This window comes from Martes martes (assembly GCF_963455335.1).
Source record: "Martes martes genome assembly, chromosome: 15".
NCBI classification, from domain to species: Eukaryota; Metazoa; Chordata; class Mammalia; order Carnivora; family Mustelidae; genus Martes; species Martes martes.
In genome coordinates this window covers 1554731-1571532 of record NC_137903.1, presented here as the reverse complement: position 1 = coordinate 1571532, position 16802 = coordinate 1554731, and the positions used below count along the sequence as shown (strand labels likewise).

General features: G+C 57.2%; 1 protein-coding gene across 10 annotated transcripts in view; it reads left to right on the top strand.

Moving 5' to 3' along the window:
• GON4L (gon-4 like) overlaps positions 1-16802 on the top strand; it is a 65166-nt gene that overhangs the window by 40505 nt on the left and 7859 nt on the right. For 9 of the 10 annotated variants that reach the window (XR_013968050.1, XR_013968051.1, XR_013968052.1 and 6 more), the window contains 10 exons: positions 424-464; positions 1015-1118; positions 3423-3621; positions 4159-4245; positions 5337-5505; positions 6802-6946; positions 8554-8704; positions 13665-13781; positions 14152-15825; positions 16269-16524. Coding sequence is in view for 7 of the 10 variants with exons in the window: in XM_080824905.1 (XP_080681031.1) it covers positions 424-464; positions 1015-1118; positions 3423-3621; positions 4159-4245; positions 5337-5505; positions 6802-6946; positions 8554-8704; positions 13665-13781; positions 14152-15825; positions 16269-16524 (2943 nt within the window). In the remaining 3 variants the exon portion in view is untranslated. The remainder of the gene's footprint in view (positions 1-423; positions 465-1014; positions 1119-3422; positions 3622-4158; positions 4246-5336; positions 5506-6801; positions 6947-8553; positions 8705-13664; positions 13782-14151; positions 15826-16268; positions 16525-16802) is intronic. The other variant, XM_080824904.1, reaches the window with a different exon arrangement.

Sequence of the window (16802 nt, the reverse complement as noted above, 5' to 3'; positions counted from 1 at the left end):
AGTGAGATGGTTAGTTTTTGTTTTTGTTTTTTGTAGAAAAGGGATCCTGGTGAAGGGGTGAGGAGGAGCAGAGGGAGGAGAGGGAGAGAATCCTAAGCGGATTCCATGCCCAGCGCAAAGCCCAGTATGGGGCCCGATATCCTTACCCTGAAAATCATGACCCAAGCTGAAATCAGGAGTCAGATACTGAACCGACTGAGCCCCCCAGGTGCCTTGTGAGACTGTTGGCTCTGTCACGTGTCCCCAGCATCCAGAACAGGGCCTGAGGCACAGTTGGGAGTCAGTGAATGTGTTTGAATGACAGGCAGATGTGAGGGTTTCGTCCCATGTCTTGCTGGAAACAAGACACAGGGTCTCTGTGGAACCCCACCCGTGGGAACGGAGACCGACCTGGACCAACTGCGCCCTTTGGCTTCTTTTCAGAGAAGGAGGTCAATGAGCTGATGGAAGAGCTGTTCGAAACTGTAAGTAGTGTGGCGGAGTGGGCGGCTCCTCCCACGGCTCCTCCCATGCCCCCCCCCCCCCGGGCTGGTTTGGCCAAGCCAGTCCACCTTCAGCCCCCTCCGGAGCGGATGTCATGGGAGGGGGTTTTGCTCACTGACGACTTCGCTGTCCATGGGTGTTCTTAGTTCCTCGCATACTCTGGATGGCCTCCGCAACCATCATTCGGTGCATCCGTAAAGATTGCAAATTAGGTTTCAGATTATTCTGGGCACAGATAGGTACCTTTCTCATGACCTTGTCTCTTGAACACTCTTTCTGACCATTCTGAGCTCTCTGTGCTCTGTCCTTGCCATTGCCAGTGGCTGCCCGAGAGACTCTGCTCCTGGCTAGCAGCCAGCCGTGTGCAGGACTGCGGGTGCCCGGACGTGGGGAAGGTCTGGAGGGAGCTCCTTCTGGGTGCCAGTGTCGTTAGCGCCCTGGAGGCTGTAGTCTTCGCTTTCCCTGCTCACTGCTCGGGGACCTCCACACGCCCCCTTCCCCAGGATCACCCTCCTTCCCCCGTGCCCTCAGTTCCAGGACGAGATGGGACTCTCCAACGTGGAAGATGACGGCCCGGAGGAGGAGGAGCGCGCGGCTGAGCCCCGGCCGAGCTTCAACACCCCGCAAGCCCTGCGGTAGGCTAGCCAGACACGCTGAGCTGCAGAACGGGGGAGCACGTGTCCCCTCACTCCTCACAAGTTCCCGTCGTCGCTCGGCGCCCGCGGTCGCTGCGGGAGGGTGTCCCGGGAACAAGCCTCCCTGTCGTGGGGCAGTGCAGCGGCAGCCCGGGCTGCGTCTGTTTGGGAAGGGGGAGAGAGCAGGAGCTGGCGTCCGCAGAAGCTTCTCCGGGTGACTGGTGCTGGAGAGGCGCGAGGACCCCGTGGCCAGCCACAGCAACCGCCCCTGCCACCAGCGCCCGTGTGGCTTCCGTTCTCCTTGCTGGCCGCCGGCATCGGGTGGATGCTACGGGAGGTGTGCTGGTCGGCTGGGGCCGGCCGAGCCGCCCGTGCGTGTGCCCTCTGCCGCTGAGGTGCGGCCGTCCCCTCCGGCGACGCCGGGCCTCCTTTCTCTCCCTGGACGGCGCAGGCCCCAGTGTTCACTCTTTGTGCGACGGCTTTGTAGAACACACGTGTGCTTCAGCGGACGGGGAGCCACCCTGAGTGGCGGCAGACGTGCTGGGGGGACCGGGGGGCCGGCGGGCAGGGGTTGCTCTGTGCAGGCGTGGAGCAGAGCAGAGCTCAGAGGCCCATGGGCGCCACTCATCCTGTGTTTGCACGGTCCCTTCCTCCCGCAGAGCCACAGACCTGCCTGTGGTAGAGACAAGGGGCCAACCGCTGCGTAACAGCGGGGAGTGCAGCTCGCACCGCACTCTGGGAGACCCCAGGATGGGACCACACAGGGTTTTAGGATCCCACCGCCCTGTCTTGTTGTGTTTGGGCTTTATTAGGGTATAATTGACAAGTTTTAAGACATCAGAGTGCTCCCTGGTGATTTGATGCAGGTAAACGTTGGGAACGGGACCCCCATCAAGTTAACAAGGTCGCCTCCCATGTTTACTTTTCGGCAGAAACAGTTTCAAGATTTCAGAGTCTTTATTTGACCCACTTACTGTAGGCCCTAGTGCGCAGTTGGCCGGGTCTGTAAACGGGCGTCAGCGCCACTGATGAGCTCTGTGTGTGGGGCTTCGGATTTGGGATTTCGAGAATTACATTAAAGGCCTGGTTGACAGTCAGCTGTCCCTGGCATGGGTTTGGTTCATCTGCAGGGGCCGCGGCTACTGCCCGTTCCTCTGCGGCCGCAAACCTGGTTTAGTCTTTGACTAAATAAGATCTCGCGGGGAAAGTGGGGTCTCTGTGTCCCTCTTATCAACCCGCTCAGTAATGTTCCTTAAAAGCAGGGGCAGGCAGTTTGGGCTTTGTCTGCTTTCTCAGTGTTTCTGTTTCTCTGTGGCCCTTCGAGGAGCACAGATGTTGGAGAGTTTTCCGTTCTCAGTACACGTCGTACAGAGGACTGTCCTTGTCTTTAGGTTTTCACCCTGCACGTGTCCATACTCACAGTAAATGCTTAAATGGGCCCAGAACCTTTATCTGCAGAGGCTGTAGGAAAGCCATCGTTTAACTGTCCTTACAGTCTGGAGACTTCGTGCAGTCGGGTACCCCGCTGGTCGCACCTGTTTGAGCTGGTCTCATCCTGATTGCGTAGGGTATCAGCTCGCCCTTGGTCCTGCCAGTGGGGTCTGGGGATGCCTGCTTCAGCACTGGCCGGTCTCTCCCTGGAGGCAGGGGTGGGCGGGTGGGTTAGACAACTGGAAGGAGGGATGGGGTGTGGGGGGCTGCAAGAGGGTGTATTCCTGGTGTGTGGGGGGCAGTTTCTCGTCCCATCCAGCTGTCCTGTGGTTCAGTGTGTCCCCTTCTTGCTTCATACCAGGTCTCTGACTCTTTAAGAAAGGAAGGCAGGGCACCCTAGGTGGATGGAGTGACAGGAGGTCAGAAGCTGGACCTGGGCAGGGGGGTCCTGGGGGGATTAGGGAACAGACGCTGGACTTGGAGAAGGTTCGGTGTCACCGCTAGAAACATGTTCCCGGGGCACGTGGGTGTCAGCGGGACCCAAGGGTGATGAGTTCTTCCCCTTGGCTCTTCGACTGCTTTGCCTCCCAGATGGCTCTGCTCCCGGAGTGCTGTGTAATTTCTGCTCTGTCGGCCTGTTGCTCAGAGGACGGTGGTGGGAAGCGGGGGCAGTGCGGTCCAGGGCTGCCTTACTTGGGTTAGTGCTGACGGCTCAGGGGAGAGACTGGGCAGGCCCGGAGCTTGTGGGCTCGAGTGGGGTGTGGGGTTCGCAGGAGGTGGGCGCGTGTGCGGGCCTCAGCGCACCATCGGGGCGGCTGGGCGTGTCACGAGCCAAGGGAAACGTCCGCGTTCGGTCGTCTTCCCGGGGGGCAGGTTCGAGGAGCCGCTGGCCAACTTGCTGAACGAGCAGCACCGCACCGTGAAGGAGCAGCTGGAGCAGCTGAAGCTGCGGAAGGCGTCGGGCCGGCAGGTGCCCGAGGCCGAGCGCGCGCAGCCGCCGGCGGAGAAGGTCCAGCAGACGCTGACTCTGGACCCGGCGCAGAGGGGCCGCCTCCAGCAGCAGATGCAGCAGGTCAGGCCGACCTCGGTGGGCTCGGGCCGGGCCGTCGGGGGCCGGGCTGTTCGGGGCTGGGGTGTCCCAGGCCGGCACAGGGCCAGCAGCTTGCCATTTTCTGACCGTCAGAAACGGGCGTCTCGATTCCCCCTGAAATCCCACGGCCCCAGGATCTTCACGTCATTGAGGACCTTGACAGGGCGTCACCTTGGTGTCCTCGTGGGTGGGCGGAATGCAAGTGCCCACGGCGACCCTCACACCCCCGGGCTACACGTTTCAGAGTCTTCTGCGTCCCATTCTGAATTTCACAGCCTAGCTTGCTGGAGGAGTTCTAATTTCAGTCCCTCTGGTTTGAAGCTAAACTTCCTCTGTTTCTGTCATTTTGCTCTGGGGGAGCAGATCTGAGAAATTCACACCAAGATACGGTGCCAGCCTTGTAGTCTCTTTGGAAAGTAAAACATGTGGTAATGTCGCAGACATCTTGGTAAGGTCGTCTGGGTTCCGGAAATGACAGCATCGTAACGTGTCACCCTGTTATTTTCTTTCCCTTCCCAGCATGTTCAGCTCTTGACGCAAATTCACCTTCTCGCCTCCTCCAACCCCAACCTCAGTTCAGAGGCCAGTACCACCAGGATATTTCTTGTAAGGTTCCAAGTATCCTGTACTCTGAAGACGTGGGTGTCCGTCAGCCTGGGGGTCACTTCCCTTCCATGGTCCCACAGGGCGTCCTGGCAGCTGTTCCCATGGCTTCCTCTGTTTGCTCAGAGAACACCAGCCTCCCACCCCGTGCAGGGCCGGAGAACCTGCCCAGTTTCCTTAAGACAATTCCTCTGGCTTTCTGATTGGGTCTTCTTTCTCATCTTTTAAAAAGATTTTATTTATGTATTTGAGAGAAATATGTGCACGAACAGAGGGAGTGTCAGGCAGACGGAGAAGCAGACTGCCCACTGGGCAGAGAACCTGATGCGGGCCCCGATCCCAGCACTCTGGGATCACGCCCTGAGCTGAAGGCAGATGCACGACTGACTGAGCCCCCCAGGCATCCCTCCTCCTCCTCTTTAGATCCACCCTGACTTCTTAGGTTTTTGGTACTTTTGTTCTTTTTTTCTAAAGAATTTTACTTATTATTTGACAGAGACAGAGATCTCAAGTAGGCAGAGAGGCAGGCAGAGAGAGGGGGAAGCAGGCTCCCCGCTGAGCAGAGAGCCCGATGCGGGGCTCGATCCCAGGACCCTGAGATCGTGACCTGAGCCGAAGGCAGTGGCTTAATCCACTGAGCCCCCCAGGCGCCCCAGTACCTTTGTTCTTTTTATTGAATTCATTACCCATTTGTTAGGTTCAGCATTAGTATTTTATATATAAAATTGATCTTGGTCATGCCATCTTAAAGTATTTTGGAGGCAGGGCTTTTAATTTTGAAATTATCTGGGTATTCTTCAGAGAAACCAAAGATAAAGAATTTTAATCGTTCTCCGTCTTGGAGCTAGACCATCCGAAAGGCCGCGGAGTAAAACAGGAACAGGTGCGCGTATCCCAAACACGATCCCTGAATGTCCGGGACTCGGCCAAAGCGTAGTCTTAACGGGGTAATGTCAGTCACGGAGGGCTTTGTGAGGACTCGTATCTGTTCCTGTCCTCCAGCACGAAGGCCACGTCTCCCCTCGGAGGCTGGTGAGGGCTGCTGGTCTTACGTGTGTGGGGCTGAGGCTTGCTCTTTGTGCTCTGTCTCCCAGAAAGAGCTGGGCACCTTCGCGCAGAGCTCCGTCGCGCTCCACCAGTCCGTTCCCGGCTTCCAGACCTCGTTCCAGCCCTGCAACCTGCTGGCGGCGGTGCGGCTCGTCGAGGACGTCAGCGCGCACGTCAGCGTCGACTGGAGCCCTCGCAAAGCCGCCAAGAAGACCGGTAGGGGGCCCGCGCCCGCCTCTGCTCTTTGCCTGCGTGGCGAGGTGGGGGTCTGTCGCGAACCTCCCTTCCCGGGAGACGGGGCCTCTGTGATGTCGCCCCGGTACCCGCTGCCTGCGGTCCAGGAGGGCGTGATAGCGCTTGGGCTTCCGTGAGGGCCGCGCTGCTGGGCAGCACGGGGCAGGGGGCAGGGACGGGGTCCTCGGCGCATGTGAGGGCGGGAGCGGCAGGAGCGAGGCTGCTGGGGTCTGGGGAGGAGGAAAGGCCGGTGCTTGAATCTGGTTTGTGGACGGTTTTCACTCTGCGCGTCGTTGAGGTCCTTGTACTCCCCTTCGTGGTGGCAGCGGTTCCTCTGTTTTGAATGAAATGTTGATTTGCGAATTGGACACAAATTAGAGATGTACATTTGCTGTAGACACTTGTGCAGGTTTGCTTTCTACCGTGCATTTGTTAGTAATTTTTGAGAAGATGTTTGCTGTTTCCTTAAAGTGAATAATTGCTTCTAATTAGTTTCCTGCCGTAGCAGATGAGTCGAGGCTTGAAATCCCTGACTCAGCATTACGCTGACCAGAGTTGAGTTCAGGTGCATTAAGGAGCTCAGACGACCTCCTTAGCTCTCTGGTGGTAAAGCAAACCTGGGATCGTGGCCTGGTAATAATAACACGTACAGTGTCCTGGGTTTTTCTCCTGGGGGTATGAAAACACCATCTTTGGAAGGAGGCCTGTGGAGATGGTGTTGCCTCCGTGTCTGGAAAGGCAGGCGTGCCTGGAGTTGAGAGGCGTGGGCAGCAAGGCAGACGCAAGTGAGACTGAATTGCCTCATCCTTTTATGGTTTTTCTTCCCAACCCCAAGAGGAGTCTGGGAGGACTTAATGGAAGTTAAGTAAGAATCAAACCAGATAAACTCTGGAATCCCAGACCGGTGAGGGAGATGAAAGCAGTCGGCACCTTATTCTGGAAGAAGACAGGCCTTGTCGCCGGTCCTTCCCTTCCAAGGACTTCGGGGGGCCGGAGAGTCGGGGGAGGCAGCAGTGTCCGCGGGCACGCTGTGTGCCAGGGGTGGCCCGCCCCTGTCTGTGCCGAGGAGGGAAGAGAGCGCGTGTCCACGTTTAGTCGCGCCGAGGGGACTCCCCATGGGCATGTGTCGGGCTGGCGAAGATGCTGGGAGCTTCTCTGGGATGAGAGCTGGGGACCCCCCCCCCCGCCCCAGGTCTGGGCAGTGCCAGCCAAATGCCGACACGCGCTCAGAAGCTTTTGTTCTGGAATTTCATTTACCACAGAATTGTTTCCTCACAGCAGACGAATTTCCCTGTTTGCCAAAACAAGTGGCATGGACCCTGGCCACAAGCAAGGTTTTCATGTACCCGGAGCTCCTTCCAGTGTGTTCTCTGAAGGCGAAGAACCCCCAGGATAAGATTTTCTTCACCAAGGCCGAGGACAAGTAAGGGTTTGCTGTGGGGGACAGAGGCCCCGAGGAGAAGACCTGGTTCTCTCTCTTGAGCTTAGGGGCAGCCAGGCGCGTGGCACCCAACATGGACGTGGGAGACTAGAGGCTGGGACGGGGCACTGGGCGCAGCTCTGCAGTGGGTGTGCTCCAGCGGGGCCGGACACTGCTCTTTTTGGGGAACAATGTGCACTTTTTGGAAACATTTTAACTTTTTTTTTCTTCCCATTGTGAAAAATCCCATCTCATAGTACTATTAGAGGAAATTTTTTAAAGGAAAAACATTTTTATCCATTATCCTCACCACCCCATGAAAGTGATTTTCTTTTTTTTTCTTTCTTTTTTTTTTCTTAAAGTAAGCTCTGCAGCCAGCGTGGGGCTCGAAGTCACAACCCCCAGATTGAGAATCACATGCTCTACTGACTGAGCCAGCCGGGCACCCCCAATGATTTTTCATATAATTATTGGCAATTTAAGTATAATTTTGTTTTGCTTTTTTTGAGCTAAGACCTTGAAATTGTTTTTCAGTGCTCTGGGCTGGAGCGCCATCCTTCTTGTAGTTTCTGTGTGTTGTCTTCTCAAGTGATCTGCACGGCCCTGGGACGGCCCTTTTTTTTTTTTTAATTTATTTGACAGATAGAGAGCACAAGTAAGCAGAGTGGCAGGCAGAGGGAGAGAGAGAAGCAGGCTCTCCGCTGAGCAGGGAGCCCGACACGGGGCTCGATCCCAGGACCTTGGAATCATGACCTGAGCTGATGGCAGCTGCTTAACCAACTGAGCCACCCAGGCACCCTGGGACGGCCCTTTTATCTGTCATGTTGTGTTTTCTCTTCTCTTGCTGTGCCGTCGCCCATGGGGCTCCGTCAGGGATCTTTGTGCATAGAGCTTTTTTTTTTTTTTAAAGATTTTATTTATTTGGCAGAGAGAGGCACAGTGAGAGAGGGAACACAAGCAGGGGGAGTGGGAGAGGGAGAAGCAGACTCCCCGTGGTGCAGGGAGCCCGATGTGGGGCTCCATCCCAGGACCCTGGGATCATGACCTGATCCAAAGGCAGACGCTGAACGACTGAGCCCCCAGGCGCCCCATGCATAGAGCTTTTGAAAGTCTTTGGAGTTTAACCCTTTGGGTAAATTCTCAAGCGTGGGATTATTTGGTAAAGGTCAGGAACACGTTTGGGCTCCTGGTGCATACCGGCCAGTGCTGTCCGCGAACCGCGGTGGCTAGGTTAGGTTGGGACTCGGTCTTGGTCCTGGTATATTATGTCTCACGTCTTGCCCAGTATTCCTTTCACATTTGTTCTGGTAGCCCCATCCTCCTCCCTTTGAATTGCTTCGGTACAACTAGTATGAAGCGCGTCACGATCTGGTATTGTTCAGTCATCTCCGCCTGTTTGCCCTCTTCCCACTTGAGCGGGAGCTCATGGTTGCGTCTCGCTCATCGTGCTTCCCGGCTGTCGGTAGCCGCCTCAGATCTCTGTCGGGAGCCACTGGCTTGCACAAGAAGGAGGCGTGCAAGCACTGGGGTGTACGCCGTGGGCTGCTCCGGGGAGAGGACGTTCCGCAGAACAGAAGGCGGCAAGACTGAGGTCATGGCTCCTTTCTCAGTTTGTTGGCTCTAGGGCTAAAGCACTTTGAAGGGACCAAGTTTCCTAAGCTGCTGATCAGCAAGTACCTCCTCACCTGTAAGACCGCCCACCAGCTGACGGTCAGGATCAAGAACCTGAACATGAACCGGGCCCCCGACAACATCATCAAGGTGCGTGCTTCCTGCCGACTCCCCGGCTCCGAGGGCCCTGGCTCCTGCCGCTGGAGCTGTGTTGCTCCCCCTCCGGCCTTTCCAGGGACACTGACCCTTGTTCTCCTCTGGAGTATCATCTTTTTCCTCTGTTACAGGGATTTCTCCTAAAAAATGAAATTATTCCAACCTTTTTTTTTTTTTGAAGACTTTTTTTTTTTTTGAGAGAGAGATTGGGAACGGGCATGAGCGGCGTGGTGGGGTGAGCGGTGTGGCAGGGGGAGGGAGAAGCAGGCTCCCCGCTGAGCAGGGGGCCTGACTTGGGAATTGATCCCAGGACCCCAGGATAATGACCTGAGCTAAAGGCAGATGCTTAACCATTGAGCCACCCAGGTTCTCCAGAATTATTCCAACTCTTAAAATACTTCTCGACTTCATGTTTCCCTCAAGCCGCTCCTTCTTTTTCCCACTGGCCTAGGGTAGACAACACTCTGCCATATCCTTTTCCTTACATTTTTCTATGGAGGTATGTCTCTCAAAGTTAAAAGTACGTATTTTATGAAGGGTGAATAGTTTAAGTGATTTGAAGAGTCAAACGGAGGCGTCTGGGGGCTCAGTCGTTAAGCATCTGCCTTTGGCTCAGGTCGTGATCTCGGTCCTGGGATCGAGTCCCATGTCGGGCTCCCTGCTCAGTGGGGCACCTGCTTCTCCCTTTCCCTCTGCCCCCCGCTTGTTTGTGCTCAGTCTGCCCACCCCCACCAAATGAATAAAGAAAATCTTAAAAAAAAAAAAAGTCAATAGGCTTATTATTGACTGTGTGAGGCTTATTACGAAGAATATTTTCCTCCCTGTTCCCTGCTGAGGTTTGGAGGGGTGTTGTGTCTGTGTCTGTATCTGGATGGCTGGCCTGTCATCGCCACCACTCAGTGCTTTGGATTGAAGCCTTGTTTATTAAAGCACCACACAGGGGACAAAGGTTCGGGCCTCCCACCGCCGCAGCCCTGCCGTCATCACGGGCATCCTCTGCCCCCGGTTCTCCCACTAGAGATGGGACTCAGGGCTTACGGTAGAAGCGTGATACGTGTTTGGTATCAGCCGAGCTGTGTGGTGTAGCGTGACTGCTTTTGCTGCCGCCGTGTTTCTGTGGAGGTGGTAGTTGCGCGTGGGGGAGCGGGTGGGGCTGGTCTCAGGAGCTGTGTACTTGCTGTTCGATGCTGGAGTTCGCTGCGGTGCTGGAGTCTCTGGTCACTGTTCAGACGGTGCAGATGCTGTCATTCTCAGCTTCATGCGGAGGCCTCTCCCCGGCTGCACTGGCCCGTTCCCTCTAAATGCGTTGCTGTCTCGGCTCCCGGCACCAACAGCTTCTTGGGATTTCTCTCCCCCGTCATCAGGGCTGCATTTTGCTTCTCTCCCGTGTGTGTGCTCCTGGTCCCCGAACCCCCGACTTTGTAGCTTTTCCTTCCTTCCTTTACTGGAGCTTGAGAAGCAGGGGTGTAGATTTAAACTGCCTGTGGGCCCAGTGTTCGCGCTGCGCTGGCCTGGAGGCAGCATCCCGGTTTGTGGGTGTGACTGCTGTCCCCGTGGGACACAAGGTCTTACCGTTAACTGGGGGAAGGCTACGTAAGACCTTTCTGTCTTATTTTTGGTATTTCTGATGAATCCAATTATTTACAATAAAAAGTTTTCAAAAACTTTAGAAGTATATCCCTTTTTTGCTCTCTACCTTCAGTGGGTCTAGAATGAGGGTAGAAATCATTTTTATTAGAAAGTTTTAAGGACCTTGCTCCATTTTCTTCTTGTTGCTCGTGATTTGATGCCTTGAACCTGTGTGACCTTCCCCCCCCTCGGGCCCCGTGCCCCCTGCCCCGGGAGCATGTAGGGTTTTTCCTTTTCTCCAGTGTTTTGGGATTTTCTGGTGCTGTGGATGCCTCAGTTTTGGTCCAGTGTGATTAATTTTCCAGTGACTGGGACCCAGTCCCCGCGGGCTCTCCTGTGGGTGGTACCTCCAGGCCCCCCACTGGTCTTCTCTTTTCCCCTTTGTTTACTTTCTGGGGTGTTACTTTGGCTTTTTCTTCTGACCTTTCTACTGACTTAGCTCTATTTCTCTGGTTGTTCTTTTTCTTTTCTTTCTTTCTGTTTTTTTTTTTTAAGATTTTATTAATTTACTTATTTGAGAGAGAGAGAGAGAGATCTCACAAGTAGCAGAGAGGCTGGCGGGGGCGTGGGGAAGCAGGCTCCCCGCTGAGCAGAGAGCCCGATGTGGGGCTCGATCCCAGGACCCTGAGATCATGACCTGAGCTGAAGGCAGAGGATTAACCCACTGAGCCACCCAGGCATCCCAGGTTGTTCTCTTTCATTTCTGAAAGCTTCTTTATGTTCATTGAATATTCTTTAATGGTGAATGGCAGAGGGAGTCTAGAAAGCAGGAGAGGATGAAAGCTGGGCTTGTCCCCTGTGTCCCATCGCACAGGGCACCTGCCAGCCACTGTGCCTGACAGCCTCTGTCCAGCTGCAGCTCGGCTACAGTCAGTGGGGCAGGACTTGGGGTGTCACTGCCCCTTCTGCCCGCCCTCCTCATCTCCACCTGTTCCCTTTTGTATCTCTACCCCCACTTCTAGAGGTTTCTGCTGGCTCACCCTGTGGCCAGCCTCCAGCCTCCGTCTCGTCGGCCCGTAACTTCTCCACGCGACATGCGGCTGCTTCAGTCCGCGTCTCCACTCTTCCATCTGCTTTCAGTTTTGGAAACTTTGGTGCTTTCAGCTTTTCTTTCACTTTCCCTCCTTATGGGCTTTGACCTTATAGCAGTTCCCTTGTTTTTATGGGGTTTTAAGAGGAACCAAGGCCAAATGTATGTTTAATCTATTTTGAACAGTAAACGTCTTTTTCGCTCTTACACCTCTGGAGTATGGATCGTGTCCCTCTAAGGATCCCAGTGACTCCCCGTTGGCGGGGCAGCGGCCGCCCCCGTGGCCTCCTCCCGCGCGGCCGTCTGGCTGGAGCTGCTGCTGCTTCTCTCCTCTTGGCGCAGCTGCTCCTTCGCGAGCCTCTCTTGCCTGCTCTGCCCACGCGCCCAAGCTCTGCGGGAAACTTGGGGTGCGTCGGGACGCCTGTCCCCTTCTGCTCCTCAAGTCTGTGTCCTTGGTCCAGATTCTTGTCCCAGCTCCACGTAGCCCGCTGTTGCCAGGAGTCCTTTCCCAGTCCCTGCGTCGTTGACTCCTCAGACTGAGCTGTGTCCCTCTGCACCTTCTCGTTGTCACCGCCAGCCACCACAAGCACCCTTCCCTCCCCCAGTGCCCCTTGCTGTGGTCTGTGTCCCTGTGCGACCTTGCAGTCTGGCTGTTGTCTCAGTGCCTGAAGTTGCCAGTTGTCCTTGATCCCTGCCATAACCCGGGCTGTCCCCAAGCCCCCTGTGTCCTTTCCCTGCCTCCTACCCTCATGCCCGCGGCCGTTGTGATGCCTGCATTAATGCCGTGTTTTTGTCCTTTCTTCTTTTTTTTTTTCTTTTTCTGAATGAGGCACTTTATTAACCCAGCATTTGTTCTAATGCTTCTTGTTGGCAGCTGCCACCTGTCCGGCAATTCTGTCCAGATCTCTGTCCCTGAGGTGTCAGTTTGCGGCCCCCATCTTGGTCCTTTTCCACCATTTTCATCTCCTCTAGGTCTTGCAGGACCCTGCGGGCCGCGCTCGTAGAGCCTCCACGGCAGCGGCTGGGCGTGAGCCCGTTTCTCTGACGCGGCCCGTGGGTCTCGGTCACCGAGCCGCCCCCGGCGCCACCTGGAGCTGCAGGTGCCGTGAAGCCGCTCGTGTGTGGGGCCGTTCTTGTAGCGAGCAGGCTTCACGGTGTCCAGCATTCGGGGACTTTCAGCTCTGCGGACCCCTCGAGGTCAGCTGCCGGAGCTCTGACGAGCTGCCTCTTCTTCCCGTCTTCGTGGTACTTCCAGGCCTCTGCGCTGACCGGGCCTGTCCGGTCCCGCCGCTCGCACGGCCCTGGCTCCAACGGGCGGGGCGGCCCCACGCAGTCGCCCTGTGACCCCCCGGCGTGCGCTCCCGGCTGGGGAGTCCGGCCCTGACGCTCCGCGCCCAGCCCAGTGCCGTGGTTTTCTAACTGCTGTTTCTGCTTCTGGCTCCTTCCACTGCTGCCGTGGCCGCCTCTAGGTGGCTCACGGGCAGAGCCCACGCTGCACGGTGTGGCACACAGGCCCCCCGCCTTACCTCCGACTTGTCTCGGGAAGTCTGCTCACATTCCCTTGTTGTAGCCAGACCAGTCTCTCTGTGGTTCCTTAAACCCGGTTGTGATTTGGAAGAAGGGTGGCGCCCCCCCTACCCCCACCCTCATCCGCTCTGTGCCGCCGGGAGTCCTCTGTAGTCACAGCTGTGCCAGAAACGTCTGTGTGGTTCAGGAGTGACCGGTGCACCATTTCCGTGTGCATGTGTGTGCTTCTTCCCAGAGAATTTCATGTCTGGCTCGGTCTCCCGCCAGCCCGCGCTCCCTGGGAGCCGGACCGCTTCGCGGGCTCGTCCGCTCAGCCTCCGGCAGCCGCGCGGCAGATGTGGATTCGGGGATGCTTGTTGTCGCCGTTGGGAGTCCTGTTCATTCGCGCTTCAGGTGGCCTCCGTCTCTTCTTCCCCTTCCGCTCCGACGTCCTTCGCACCCTTACTTCCTCAGTAGGAAGCTTCCGTGGGTCGCAGACGAGGGTTCAGGCGCTGTTGTGTAGGAGCAGATCTGAAGGAAGGGCTCCGACCTGCTCTCTCTTCTCTGTGTCCGAGACTTCTCCCTGCCTGCTGATTGGCGAGTGTTGCAGAAGTGTCGTCAGGATCAAGGGCTTAGTGGAATTGGACACGCACGGCGTGTCGCCGGTGCTGGTTAAGGTCGTGTGTATGGGGGTGGGGTATCAAACCACCCCGCGCTTCGCTCCCCAGCCCAGCAGAGGCCCCCGTTTCTGGAGGGAATGTGACTCGTGCGTCATTTCTTCGCCCTCAGTTTTACAAGAAGACCAGACAGCTGCCCGTGCTGGTGAGATGCTGTGAGGAGATCCAGCCCCACCAGTGGAAGCCGCCGGTCGAGAGGGAAGAGCACCGGCTTCCGTTCTGGTTAAAGGTACAGCTTCCTCCTCGGAGTGTGTAGGAGGCAGAACGACACTGACCCGTGCCAGAGGCGTTGGGGGCTGCCCTACACCCCTGGTGCCGTAGCTGTAGGATGGGCTCAGCAGACCATCCTCTTTCCCCTTCCTCTCCTGCTGCTTACCCTCCCCGCTACATGACTCTCTGAGCTTTGAAAAGTGGTGGGTAAAATGGTACAGCATTTCTAGAGTGTGTGATTAGGATGTAGTGTTTGCAGAATTGGACCTCCTGCAAGAAAACTCCTTCTTGCAAAGATTTTTTTAGACTGTTCTGGAAAGGTCCCTAACGTCTTGGAAGCCCAGTGGTTTTGTCCCGATCCTGGGTCAGTGTGTTCTTGTTCTCAATAGGCCAGTCTGCCGTCCATCCAGGAGGAGCTGTGGCGCAGAGCTGACGGGGCCAGAGGGGCAGGAAATGTGACTGGAACCGCTGAGGGCAGCTCAGAGCCAGACCTGGGCAAAGGCAGCTCGGAACCGGGGAGTGAGAGTCCGTACCCACTGCTGTTGCCCAAGGGTGTAGTCCTGAAACTGAAGCCCGTGGCCAACTGTTTCTCCAGGAGGGCCTGGCGGCAGAAGCGGCCATCAGTCCTGAAGCCACTGCTGATCAGACCCAGCCCCTCCCTCCAGCCCAGCTCCACGGCTGGGAAAACGCCAGCAAGGTCAACCCCGTCCGAAGCCCCGCCGAGCAAAATGGTGGTCCGGATTCCTCATGTGCTCCAGCCGGCCACCGTCTTACAGACGGTGCCGGGTGTCCCTCCACTGGGGGTCAGGGCCGGGGAGGGTTTTGAGTCTCCGGCAGCACTGCCTCCCACGCCCCCTGAGGCCAGGACCAGCTTCCCTCTGTCTGAGCCCCAGACCCTGCTCTCCTCTGCCCCTGTGCCCAAGGTAATGCTGCCCTCACTTGCCCCTTCTAAGTTTCGAAAGCCGTGCGCAAAGCCAAGAGCCTCCAAGAGAAAGGGGGCCAAGGCCTCTCTCTGTCTGGAGCCAGCCTCCCTCCTCCACCCGGTCCCCGTTATCTTTACGGTGCCCGCCACCACCGTGAAGGTCGTCAGCCTTGGCAGTGGCTGCAACGTGATCCAGCCCGTCAACGCGGCTGTGGCCCAGACTCCTCAGACCATTCCTATCACCACCCTCCTGGTTAACCCCACTTCCTTCCCCTGCCCACTGAACCAGCCCCTTGTGGCCTCCTCTATCCCACCGCTAATTGTTTCCAGCAACTCTGTGAGTCTGCCTGTCCCGTCCACCCCTGAAGATAAGGTCCCAGTGAATGTGGACATTGGTTGTCCCATGGCTGAAGGGAAAAATGCCTTTCAAGGCCTAGAACCCAAATTAGAACCCCAGGAACTATCTCCTCTCTGTGCTCCTGTCTTCCCCAAAGAGGAGCACAGCCCAGGGCCCCCAGCAGCAGATCGCGTGTGCCAGGAGGAGCGGCCAGAGAACCGTGCCTGCGGCTGGGCTCTGGGGAAAGCCGAGGGCGGGAGGCAGGCTCTGGAGCCGCTGTCCCCGGGGGACTTGCAGGAAATGGTCAAGACGGAACCTCAGGACCCTGGGGAGGGTGACTCTAGTGGGTCCTCAGGCCAGGACACATGTGAGGACATTAGAGAAGAACATTCTGTGGCATTGGACGCTGGCTTCCCAGGGGAGGAGCCGAGCGGTCCTAGCGAGCTGAGGAGACAGCCGGCCTTGCAGCAGCAGGAGGAGAGAAGGCAGCCGGCTAGAACCTCGTCAGCTTCTCGGGAACCTCGGGCTGAGGGAGACTCCGGAGACGGGAGCAGAGGCTCTCCCAAGATGGCTTCTTCTTGCGCCGACCCCGAAGGGGTACGAGGGAGCCCCCCAGGCAAGTCTGAGGACCTCACCAGTGCCAGTGGCCAGACGCGGGTGACCCCGGCTGGGCCGGAAGCTGGTGGAGAGAAGGACGGGCCGGAGGACGAGGAAGAAGAGGACTTCGACGACCTGACCCAGGACGAGGAGGATGAGATGTCCTCAGCCTCTGAGGAGTCTGTGCTCTCAGTCCCGGAGCTCCAGGTGAGAGCTGGGCATGTTCCCAGGTGTTCTGTGGCCACAGTAGTTCGTGGACAGGCCACTGCTTGCTTGCTACACTTTGGTGGTCCTCCTGCCATTTTTATTGGACTTTGAATACCGTGTGGGGCACAGTTTTGCAGGGGCGGGGGGTTGAGGCGAGAGGGGAGGAAAAGGGTGAACTTCCCTTGGGTGTTGTGCGTGACTCAGTCACTGCAACGTTAGACTGACTCACTTGCGCACAACTTAAACGGCAAAACACGTAGATCGTGAGTGTGGACCCCAGCAAGGGAAAACTGTCTTCCGGGTAGAAGGCGACCTTTCGAAACACATCCTCCCCCACTTGGGGTTGGGCTTGCGTCTCGACTCCGCGCCGGGCCCTGGTGGCCTTGCTGGTAGCCTGGGGCGAGCTGGTGCCAGCCTTGGGGACGCTCTCGGGGGCTTTGCAGGAGACCATGGAGAAACTGACCTGGCTGGCCTCTGAGAGGCGAGCGGGCCAGGAGGGCGAATCCGAGGAGGACAACTCCCAGGAAGAGAACTCTGAGCCGGAAGAAGAGGAGGAAGAGGAGGCAGAAGGAACGGAGAGTCTGCAGAAGGAGGACGGAATGACAGACGACGCCGTTGGAGACTCTGCTGAGAAGCCACCGGCTGCCTTCGCCTCGCCCGGGACCGCCCCGGAAGCGGAGGCCAGCAGCGCCCCGCCAGGTGAGGGGGAGCCTGGTGTGCGGGGCGGCTCTCAGCGGGCCTCCTTTCTCGGTGCTGGGGTGGCTGGTCTGAAAACCAGTGTAGGATTTTCGAGGCAGTCCTCTGGGCGCCCTGCACGCTCCCCTCCCCCAGACATGTTTGCCTGCAGCCTTCGCAGAGAAGCGCGCTCAGACCGTCCGGGTGTGACTCTTCCCAGCCACTGGCTGGGTTTGTGTTAGGTTCACGTGAGCCTGTGTGCTGGTTCTGCATCTGTCTGTCTGCGGTTCCTCCCCAAGACC